Source organism: Leuciscus leuciscus (assembly GCF_965113295.1).
Source record: "Leuciscus leuciscus genome assembly, chromosome: 5".
Classification (NCBI taxonomy): domain Eukaryota; kingdom Metazoa; phylum Chordata; class Actinopteri; order Cypriniformes; family Leuciscidae; genus Leuciscus; species Leuciscus leuciscus.
Window position 1 is genome coordinate 43,854,930 of NC_138729.1, and position 12,688 is coordinate 43,867,617.

The window sequence follows — 12,688 nt, forward strand, 5'->3', positions numbered from 1 at the left end:
AATATTGCAACACATGCTTCTCTATGCTTTAATTACATTAAGTGGAAGCTAATGAGAAAAATGAGGGCATTAATATTAGGATTTAATAGCAAATTCTAAGAAGCTAATGAGTAATTGCTTAAATTAGCATATTTTACGTAATTTTTTGAGCAAGTGTAGGCATTTTAAACAAGGTATTTAAATCCTTATGGCTACATTTATTTGATAATAAATAGCAGCAGAATTCATTATCAGGACAAAAGCGAATGTCACTATCACGTAGGAAAAACAATTACAGTTACACTCTTGACAAACTGCATTCTGTATGTTTGATTTCCTGTCCAGAAAATCATAACAAACCACAAACGATGAAAGGGAGCAACTTTTTAAAGTGAAAAAAGATTTTTGGTCTCAAAAGAATACACTCGACGCCAAGTTTGTAACATTACTTTGTCCTGTTCTTGACAGCTACTTTATACTAAGTCATTCAGAGGCATCAGTCAACTTTGTGCCGTCCTTCTCCCACTCGTGTCAGCTCTTATATCTTTTCTCTTATGACCCTGATACTTTAAAGTAAAAAGGGAGAGAGGATAAAAGAATAATGACTATGATTAGTCATACAATTTCCCTACAGGTTTTGAGACAAAGGGAAAATTTGATATCAAAGCAAAATAACTTTTAGCATATTGTGGATCAAGAGAAAATGTCTCATAAGAATGCATTTATAGCTAATGTAGAGGACACTAATGTTTTTCCCATATTACTTTGTAAACTACGATCAGAAACTCATCCAGAAAAGCACAAAAAAGAGAGAAATCTGATTCACTCCGAAAGTCGCATTATAAAAGGGACGGGAACATCCCTACGTCTTGATCAAAGACTCAGTCATTGGTCCTGTGTAATAAGCTTGATTCACTGTAGTGTTAGCGCTTCCTTTCCAAAATCTTAGCTGGAGAATAAGAGCGAAACAAGGTGTTTTTCTCAGTTCTACAAAGCCTTTTTATTTAAAACTAGAAATAATTACTTAATTGCTCACCTATCTGCCTTTCATGTTCTGCATATGAATAGAGAAGAAATTGAAATATATATGTGAAAATATTACTATCTGAACACGGTTCAGTAGTATGTTTGAAGTTAGCCTCTGAAATACTTTCTTCAAAGCATGTGAAGATACAATCTTTTATTAGCTTAATCTTCACTTGGGAAGAATTCAAATGTTGAATTTCTTTACATCATTTCGCTCTGGTTTGGAAGTGCACAGAGAGGTTAGGAGAGAGTGGTTAATGAGTAAGAGTAGAACACTTTAAAAAAATCCTCGCTGTAGGAGAAAATATCTCTAATGCACTTCACAATGCGCTACAGCATCCAGAGAAAGACAGCAAACCTGTCAGCTTTGGTTTTTGTAATAACTGCTCAGCTGAATCTCTCGGCTACTGAAATGTCAGTGGCGATATTGCTCAGTTTAAGAAACCCATCGCAATTTAGCACCTCCCAGACTGCGTCCTCTTTGCGGCTGCCTGGCATGTTACAACTCTTTTGGGCTCAGATGGTCGGTGTCTCATGCAAGTTCTTCCCTTTAAAACATATAAATGATCCTTTAGCTATCATTCACTGATGAATGACTATGATAGAATGTCCTAAATTACTGTGAACCTCCCATGCAATATGCAGTAATACTGAGTACAGAGAGCCATCTTAAAAACATCATTATAATTATGCCCCATTAAACTTTACTGTTCTGCCTCGACAAAAACATACACAGTAAAAAGAAGAGCCAAAACCAATAAAGCTTTAAAGAACATATGGAAGCCAATAGAATATTCAGACTCGTATTCGTCTACTTTCTTAAAGGGTATCCTGAATGCTGAATAAATCATTCCATGTCTTACTATCAGAGTACTCCTAACAGTTGAAGCCTGAACATCTGCTCAGCCAGAGGGTGAAGGAAATGTCAACTTAAGGAACACTTGTCCTTGACTCCAAGATTGATCCCTAAATTGAGAGGTGGGAGAGTTCCATTCGCTCTTTATTGCTGTCACTGCCTTGCCATTGTGCAGTGACATCGCCACAGAAACAATCCCAGCCCAAATGAAGCATCAGTTATGCAAATGGAAGCAATTTTGTGTGAGTGGCAGATCGTCTTCCTGAAATGAGGATGGGCAAGGGATGGAAATGAAAAATGAAGGGGAGGCAAAGAAGAGGAGAGCCAGTCAAGCTTGAAATGATTTAATTTAAGTGATGAAGGTTTGACTTTGATAAGTTTGCCTTTTAATAATGGCTTTTGATCCCTCCAGGGGTCCAGTGGTGAGGAAAATAGCACTACAGCATGTGAGTTTCAGGAGACGACAAGCTGATAGACAGTAACCTCTGCAATACGTGAGACACAGCTTGTAGTAGATGTGCCTGCCTACTCATCTCATGTTCTGTTTGACACAACCTGCTTGATTGATTGTCCAATGATTGCATGTATTGAGCAAGTGATGTTCAGCCTCACTAGTGCAGCACCATGAGTAAATAAGGTACGAACAAATCAGAGGAGGCATGTAAGTTGGACATATGGCATATTAATTAGCTGGGGAATTATATAAAATAGATTTAGCCTTAATACCACTTCATGACCTTCAGAAACATCAACAAAAACTGCTATGTGCCAAGCAAATTTCTTTCTTTTTTTCTTGTGATCAGAGATGCTCAATAAATAGGTGATCACATCTTTGTATGGAAATGTTTTTTTTTATTATCAGCTCTGGATTGATTAGTCAGATATTACTAGCAGATAATATAAAGGCTTTCATTGCCAGGTGCTACTTCAAATAGTATACATCACTCCACAGCAAATCAAATTTGAAGACTAGAATGGTTGTATAAAATGTTTTGATACCAGATTCACTTCATTAAATATAAAATTGCATTTTTGCAATGAATGCAAAGTTTGGCTTTATGCTAAAAAAATGACAGTTTGGCTGGAAAAATAATCAGCTTACTGCTGCCTAAACATTGAGCATGCATTGCCAGTGGAAAAACAGGTTATGTCCTAGCCTAAACATTCACATTGACAAGATGCTTAAAAACATTCATTTGCCTGCTCTATCTTCCCTGCGATATTTCCTAACAGCCTTATATATTTGATTGTACATTATGATAGTAAAAGGAAATATGACTTGCTCATTTAGATACGCATTTCTGTGAATTCCGAGTGTGCACAATATATATTGCATGAAAAGTAATAAAATAACAGCAAATTTTACCTCTCAGAAGTTCACCCAGCAAACAAGTCCACACATTGTAAACGCTATGGCTAACTATAAACCGTACAGGAGGACAATCTATGATATTGTCATGTATAGTTAGGGATAGAAATGAAATTTCTGAAATTTGCTGAAACAGAGCTCCTGTTAAAACTTTATTCAGTTTAAATGTATATTATTGGTTTTAGTCAGTCAGTTATCAAGCCATGGCAAAAGTGCATAAGTGGATTTATACTCATTATATATAAGTGTTAATATTTAATGGAATCAGTATTACTTCTCTAAATGTATGCAGACCTGTTCCAGCACTTTATGGATTATTCATCCTGGTAATATTACTCCAATATAACCCCAGGTTGTGCCTCGTTCTCATTTTCCTTAATCTCACCAGCTTTTCAGTGATTCATTCACGGAAAAAAAAAAAGTGGCTTGTGGACTTCACGAGAGAAGGGCAAGATGAGGGTGAAGCATTCATAGCATAACTGATGTAATTTAATGTAGGGATCGCTAGAACTAAAATATAATCAAATCTGTTTACTAGAGGAAGTGCACTATTTTGGTATTGATTCAACGTTATGCATCACAGTCTTGACAAAGCCCAGAAAGATATCATAAATTCCTAAAGTGGATGGTAGCACATACTCTTGCAAAAATCTTTATGTGCACACACAGTTGATACTTTTACATGAATGGTGTTAAATGCATTATATACTGATGATTCAGACTTCATTTGGATTTTCTCAGCACAACTGTCAAAGACAGAAAAGAAATATTCTTAAAGGTCCCATGACATGCTACTTTTTGTAGGCTTTAATATAGTCCTTAGTGGTCCTTAGTACTGTATCTAAAATCTCTTTCCAAAAATTCAGCCTCGGTGCAGAATTATAGCCACTACAAGCCAGTCCCAGAATGAGCTTCCTTCAGACGGGCCGTTTCGGTGTCTGTAGCTTTAAATACTAATGAGGAGGAGAAAGGCGGCGCAAGGTGGAGGGTGGGTGTGGCCTTGACCATCTTGCGCAACGGTACTATGCATGTTTGTTTATGTTGGATATATTGCAATGGCACGAAGACACGCAGTCGTTCAAGCATTTCAGTTTGACCCAGAACCTGATCCAGATGGAGAAGCAACGGATGAAGAAGTTGCAACTCAGCGGCTCCAGCAGGACGTTTCCGAATGGTTAGTTTAAAATATTATGTCTGGATACGGTACTTTATTCGGATGGTTTACAGTTATCATCATGTAGCTAACGCTAACCTACTGTTGCCTTTTCATGAGAGATCTGTAACGTCTGTAATTTATCTTATTACAATTACATCAAGCTCTGCGATCTTGAAATGCGGATATCGCGCGCGCCATATAACCAACAGGAAAACGGTTATCCAAATAACAAAGAAATGTACAACACTCGCGTTACAGTATGTGTAACTTGATGCTGTCTACCTTTACATTAGCGCAAGTAACTGCATAGCTGCATAGCTAATGTGACAGCCACATTCTACGTGTAAGAAGCTAGGTAACCATAAACAGTAAAGCAACACACTTATATATCATTTGTTGACTTACTTGTCCGACGTTCTGCAAGACCAGCTCTGTATTGACCATTCGATGTTCATTTGTACATCCAATTATTGAGCAATTATTATGCTTCGCTCGCTCAAAAGCCATGATATCTCTCGTGGACAAACTAAAATTGCACGCGCGCGCGTGTTCCTACTTCCTAGCTCATTTTCTCATGGGCGGGCAAAGCAGAGAAAGGGGAGGTAACATTTCTCCTTATGACGTCATAAGGAGGAGATTCAAGATCAACCCGGTTGAGCTTCCATTTTCTCAAAGGCAGAGAAAAATAGCAAAAGCTCGATTTACACCGATTAAAATTTTTTGAAACTTGGGGACCATATACAGGCTAGGGGAACTCATATTAATGTTAAAAAACCTCAGAAAGTGTAAATTTCATGTCATGGGACCTTTAAAGCCTTATCACTCTCACATCAGATAACTACTTCATATGACAAGTTGCCAACTTAAGTGCCCCATATCAAGACCTTATACTGCATTTCAACATCTCCCTGGTGTTTCACAGCTGTGCCTTTCATCTGCTGCTGACTGAATGTTGGACTCACTTACAGCTAAATAAAAATGTCTCTCTCTTATACCTCTTAGATGCTGTGCTGGAATGTAGCAGTGGCTACATTTAAAAGAAATTATAGCTGAACCCTGGAGGCCTGGCAACCATATCAGCATTTCTACAGCTCTGCAGCTGTCTCTGAGCCAGAGCTCAGCTCCAGGGGTTACAGTCCCTTCAGAGACTCCACCCACCCACCCAGAGAGACAGAGAAACAGCAAGAGAGAGTGCCAGAGACTCAAATGCTCTTCTAAAAAACAAAATAAGCATAGAAATGAGATTCTTTGAAATTTAACAACTCTATTTGCGACCACCGCTTCAGCTGATTTAAATCAACTGAATTAGAACTAAGCAGAACTGAGAGTTCTGACTGGCTTCTACATTAGGCCCTGACACGAACAACCTTTGAACAATGTCGTATCCTTCTGCTTTCAGAGCAAAATCAAAAGAAAGACTGGGTGTACTGGACCGCACTGATGAAGATCAACAAAGTCATTGTCTTTCTGTTAATTGTATCACCTCAGCTGTAGCCTGGGTTTGGGGCGACTACTTAATTAGGAACAAAAAATAATGGATTGAACCAAGCTACGCTACTTTACAATTGATGTGTACATAAAAACACAGTTTTTCTATAAGTTGAACTTGCAGTGCAATTGCAGTAAATTCAATATAATTTTGGAATGCTTTTTTCTTTATAATTGCTATGAAGCTGCACAAGCTGATTGGGTTACGATAATGAACTAAAGGGTTACCTCAGTCTTAATTTAATTTAATTTTACCCAGTCTAATCAATACCAGAGGAACGATCAATCTTTGAAACATGCAACTCAATAAACTCAATTCCTTCTCAAAGCAAGCATGTCCAAACCTTTTGTCTTCAATGAAAATAAAAAACTTCCCAGAAGACTGTTGTAAAAAAAAAAATGAAAAAAAAAAAAATGAAAATTAGCTTGAATGATAGCAGGTTGATTTGAAAAGCAATTTGAGGTTTAAAGATGACACGCTTGTTTTCATATATTTTCTGGAAAATAAGTCCCACCAGGTCAAAACTGAATTGCTGAGAAGACATAGATAAGTCGCATCGTTGTATAAGTTACATTTGACTGTTTATGAAATGTAATTTATACATTTCATTCTTACATTCAGAAATAATAGTAAAATAGCACTCTAAATAAAATTCAACATTTTATTTAAACACTTTAATAATACGTATACCCCCCCACCCCCCAACAAATTACTTTAAATGTAACATTATTCAGAACAGAATAAAAAAACCTAAGTGTAAAACAAACGTAAATTATAAACAACAATGATTATAAACACCAAGCATTAACAAATTTATTTAAAGCAAAACTAAAACTACCGGTGTATGGGAAATGTGATTTACAAATAAACTTGGGCTCACACACCTCTCTTATTCGGCACGAATACAAATGTGTGTGCTTTTAATTGCATTATATAAGTCGTAGCATGTTTGAAATGATAAAAAAACGCAAAATATATTACAGACAATACAAAATAAAGTATAGTATAGCTATTTCTCTTCTTTTGCATTTGGGTGCAGTTCCATTCCCAGGTTACCCTAATCTCTTTATTCTTCTCCTCGTTAAACTAGCATCTGCTAGGGTAAAGGGTTCTCCCCCTTACCCTTTCTCCCATGGGCCATCTGCTTCCTAACCCACACAAACACACTTACACTCAGTCCAACTAAAACCCTCTGCATTTTTAATGAGGTTTGCCACTGAGAAGAACAGCTTGTGGGGCTGCAGTGGCCGGGGGCAGGACCCTCTGGCTGCACAAGAGTGAACTCCTCTCTCTAGCCTTGCCAGAAAACACTAGGTCTACAGAGGAGGATCAGCAACACCCTTTGTAATTGCCCTGCACTGTGGGCCTCTTTAAAGCTCAGTGACACCACGAAAAAAGAGGCGGAATAAGAAAACGAAATATGGTCAATTAAGTAGGGGGGGGGGGGGGGGGGGGGGGGTGTATGTGTAAGTGTAGTGTATGCATAGGTGACCAGCATTTTTCAGCTGACATAACCAATAATGATGTTTCTCCAGTCATGCAGCTGATACTACAAGCTAATGGGCCTTATGCTCTGTGATTTATTACTGCAAATCGAAATACATTTTATTTCTCAGGCATTTTAACATCTTAAAACGTCTGTGTGTCTTGACAGCTCAGTGCCTGGGGTAAACACTATGAAGACGAACCTGAATGCTGAATTTGCAGATGGCACTGGTTAAATCAGCGACATTGGTTTGGTTGTAAATGTTGCTGTCATTACCAGCCTTGTACACATCAACATCAACGTCAGGTGCGCCCTGAAGGGTGAGTAGCTTTATGAATATGTAAATATTCACGGTGAGATAAACAGATAGAGAAGAAGAGACTAATAATGAGATAGAGAGAGGAGAGGCTAGTGAAAGCAAAATTAACAATGAAAATTCTAATAACACTTTACAATAAGGTCTCATTTGTTAGCATTAGTTAATGTATTAACTAACATGAACTAACGAAGACCAATACATGTCTTACAACATTTGTTCATCTTTGTTAATGTTATTAATAAAAATACAGCTGTTCATTGTTAGTTCACAGTGCATTATTTAATGTTAGCAAATGCAACTTTTGATTTTAATAATGTATTAGTAAATGTTGAAATTAACATAAACTAAGATTAATAAATGCTATAAAAGTGTAGATCATTGTTAACTCATGTTAACTTAAACTAATTTGAACTAATAAAACCTTATTATAAAATGTTACCAAAATTCTTAATCTTAGCATTCTCTCTTTATCAAACTAATATTCTCACATTTCTGGGAGTTCAAAATCTTCTGACTAATTATTATTAATTTATTTTTACTTTTGCATACAGTTTGAAACTGAATTTTGACAGCAACGTCTTAGTCATAGTCTTTTGACAAAAATGGCATTTAGTTTTAGTCATATTTTAGTCATCTGAATTGTTTTAGTTGTAGTCTACTTTTAGTCGACTAAATATCATAAGATTTTAGTCGACTACAATCTAAAATTTCCAAACTCATTAGATAACCTTCTGATGGAGAAAACATATTAACCTGTTAATATGAATGATATTAAGGTTTGAACATGAAATACAGACACAGATTTAACTGCTGTGATGTATAACATGTCTTTATTTATCTTAAAATATAATAAAAACACTTGGTCTTGAAACAAAAACATGGTCTATTTTCAATTCATGATATATTCTTGAAGCCTGAGACACTCCAAGTCTTCCTAAAAGAACTAGCGGCGACGAAAGCCGACGGTGTTGTAACCTCGGGTCGGCTGGGTCTGGACCAAAAAGCTGTGCTTGAACACACAGCACAGACTACAGCCGACTGCATGTGCGTTCTGCGTCTGCGTGTAAGGGATTAACTGGCTATATCAGCAGGTATCAATATATTTGTCATTTAAAAGGAGAAACCAAAACAATATACGAAACGGCCGACCGCCGGCTTGGTGTGTCCCGGCCTTTATAACAACTTGCATACAACATTGTTAATTCTTTCAAGCAGACATTTATTTGTATAAATTAAATGCAGATTAATCCTTATTAAAGCTATTAACGTTATTCAGTCATTTTCTCTTTTCCTTGTGTTGTTTAATAAACACTAATGACAGACAGCAGCAGGTTTAATAGACTGCTGTCACTTTAAGGCCGAATGCACGGATCCAATACACAGTAAGTATATGCCAAATGTCCCTCCCTAACATATGTATTGTTTTCATTAGTGGAGGAAAATGCCAAAAGATTTCCGTCATAGTTTCTGTCATTCAAAACTGGTTTTTGATGTAGTCATTGCCTCTTTTTCATCTGTGAAAAAATGTCATTGATGAAAATTATAATGAAATTAACACTGGTTTGAAAAGAGGATTGAAGAGATTGTTAAACCAAAACTGAATAGACTAGACCTCTTTAACTTTCGTTAAATTATCACAAAAAAGTCTTGTCACAAGACATTTTTCTAAATATATGTTGTGTTCCCCAAAAGAAAGAAAGTCATACAGGTTTGAAACAACATGAGGGTTAGTAAATGATGACAGAATTTTCATTTTTGGGTGAACTTTAAACATGTTTTGTCAGGTAACCTAAGAAATTCTCGTATTGTTATACAAGTCAATAAAAATATGTAATTAATGCTGAATACATTGATGGTACAACCAAAGTCTATTTCGGTTTCAGGTCCAGTCCATAAAGATTCTTAAAGTAACAATGCCACATTTTCCATTTTTTATAGAATACAGACAGCCGGAAATCAGTAGGTTTGTGTCTGAATATTTTGACTATTGATCGACCAGTAATGTGCTAAGACTCCAATCAAATCTTTGTCCTATGAATATAAAGCTCATGTGAGTAGCAAAATCGTGATACGCCACTTTTTAATACACACTTTCATCAGGTGCCTTGATAAGGAAAAAGTGGGACAAAGCACTGTGAAACCCCAGGTTCCTGAGATGGGAGACTGCAAGATGGGTAACACAGTACATGGAATGATACATGCACATATAGGGAACAAGAGTGATTCATAAATCAGTTACGCACTCCTTACCGGCGTAATGAGCAAGGAGTCTTCATCCTGATTAACAGGAAAGGATGAAAAGGGAAGCAAACTCCTGGTTTCTTTATTGCTTTTTTCCTTTTCTCTCTTTTCGACATGCTGCCATGCCTCCTAATTCATGGGTGAAGGAGAAGGCGCTGAGATCATCTTCATGCCCTAACCTAAGGGCATGATGAAGGGCTCTACTCTGACTTGATTCATTAGGACTCTGTGTAGCCTCTCGCTCTGCTGTGCACTTATGTGTGCACAAGTGAAACTGACTGGCCTCCAGTGAAGGACAGTCAATGATGAATGGAGAGCATAGGCAGAATTCACGCTCACTGTTTGTTTGACATGAAAATGGGACAAAAAGGCAAAAGTTGCATGAACACAAGGGAGGGAAACCAAACGAGAGGAGACTTTACCGAGATCCCAATCCAAAACAGATTGCAAGACAATAAAACAAATACAGAGACAAATGTCAGGAACAAACTGCAACCAAATTTTCACTAATCTGAGAAATGAATATTGTGTCTAGAAGGCATAAATCAGTAGAATCATTAGAATGGCCTTGGGGCTGGTCTGTAACAAAGTGATTGCTAAACATTATTTTAATTCTCAAGATTCTTGAGAATTAAAATAATGTCTAGTCAAGCTAAAGACTGAGAAAGGACACAGGACGCCTCAGGCTAAACAACTCACTTTGTCACGGCTCTTCGTGCGGTGATGCTGGCGATGATGATGCTCTCGGGTCTCGGCATTGCCACGGCTTCGAACGTGCCCTTCCAGAACTTCTCAAAAAGCTGCTTCTCTCCCAGAAGTACACCGGTCATGGCGTCTCGATGTTCTGGGGGTGAATACCGAGAAGAACTGGGTCGGTTTTGTACAGCAGTTTCAATGAATCCTCACACGGACGGTTTGGTAACTGTGTGTAGGCGGCTGCACGAGGGAGCTGTCCAAGTTCTGAAACCAACGGATTGTTTGAGGAAATGCAGCTTCTTTTCTTAATGTTTCAGTTTTTTTCTTACGTGTTAAACGTTTTAACTTCTTTTGAGAGTCCGATTTTACGTTTCCCCCGTCAGTTCCATGACGACGTTACGACGACCGTTTCAGCGGGCAGCTTCTATTTATTGGCTCGGCGTCCCCTCTCGTGCTTCATTCCTCTCAGCGCTCGCGCTTCCCGCCTTCAAATCAATTTGAGAGTCTGAGCTCGCGAACTAAATCCTTTTCTGCGCTATTACTAATATCCATTAAACTCCTGGCAGTTAGAAATAAAAGTCCAGTACCAGCGTATCTGTGTGTACGCTGTGTGTGTGTGTGTGTGTGTGGAGGGAAGAGTTGTGACAGTCTCAGCTGATGGTGGCTCGTGCGCGCCGCGATGTGAAGAACTCATTTGATGGTGGCTGGTTTTTGTTGCGCGCACCTTGTGACGTTAAAGAAGAGGAGACTGGGGGGCTTTAGGTCACGGGGAGCGTGACCATCCCTCCCCGCTTGTTCTCTTTCTCTCTCGCGTTCTCTGACTTGAACAAAAGACTGTGCCTGTTGCCTTAATCAGCATAACAAAAGAGGCAGGGGTCGGCGCAGAGGCAGCAGACGGAGCATGTGTCAGGCTCAATACTTACGAGGCAAAGCATTTCCCCCTCATCAGCCCTCAGGGGCCTCACAGAAACCATCCCCCTCCCTCTCACAGCAACCACCTGTCACTGAAACCCCACCTGCACTTGCAGACTGCACAGGTGATAGTAGTACAAACAAAAGAACAACCCTCCTCAAAAAGTGCCTTTGTATTTATATGTACACTCCTCATATGCAGGTCATTCTTTCAATTTGAAAGACACTGTGAGTCAAAAGTTTGGAGTCTGGACACACCAATTTATTCTATAATTGCTATTGTCAAGTCATCAAAGCTAACAAGCATAAAAGTTGGAATTATGTATATTGACAAAATATAAAAATATACATATCTTACATTTTAGCCTATTAAAATAATCTAAGCTTAAGCACTTACCTCAAAGGTTTTTAAGATCATGAGATTCAAAAACAAAATGAAAATATGAGTAGCGCTTTATTATATCCTAACAAAACCATAACTTAACTCTTTTTTGTATCCTATAGGGGAATACAGACTTACTATATTGTAAAGCAACTACTTAAAGGGGTGGTTGATTATGATTTCCCTTTTCTAACTTTAGTTAGTGTGTAATGTTGCTGTTTGAGCATAAACAACATCTGCAAAGTTACAATGCTCAAAGTTCAAAGCAAAGGGAGATATTTGCTTTTAAAGATATCGTTTTTTTAAGGAAATGGCTGGTAGGGACTACACAACAGTCCTCCGGGTTAGTGACATCACCCACCCTAGAATTTACATAAACCCATAAAACATAAAAGTATATGCTAATCAATGACTAGAAGATAACTACACATAAGCTGCATAAATTCATCAGCTAACCATTCAGAAATGTCCTGTTGCTTCTACATGTTGTCACTTCTTCTTGAGTCTCTCCATCATTGTCTGAATCCGGTTTGAACATAAAAGGCTAAAAGTTTTTGAAATTTTCAGTGCATGTCTGTGTGAGGTAAAATTACACAAGCTGTTGAAGCTCCGCCCTCTGTGCCGGGAGCAGCAGCTCATTTGCATTTAAAGTGACAGACACAAAACGGTGCGTTTTTGCTCACCCTCAAAAAGTGACAATTTTAACATGCTATATAAAAATATCTGAGGGGTATTTTGAGCTAAAACTTCACATACACACTCTGGGGACATCAAAGA

General features: G+C 38.0%; 1 protein-coding gene across 1 annotated transcript in view; it reads right to left on the minus strand.

Moving 5' to 3' along the window:
• srrm4 (serine/arginine repetitive matrix 4) overlaps positions 1-11,485 on the minus strand; it is a 51,811-nt gene extending 40,326 nt beyond the window's left edge. The window contains exon 1 of the mRNA XM_082170321.1: positions 10,621-11,485. Within this exon, the coding sequence (XP_082026447.1) occupies positions 10,621-10,751 (131 nt within the window). The 5' untranslated portion in view covers positions 10,752-11,485. The remainder of the gene's footprint in view (positions 1-10,620) is intronic.
• Positions 11,486-12,688: the final 1,203 nt, after the last annotated feature.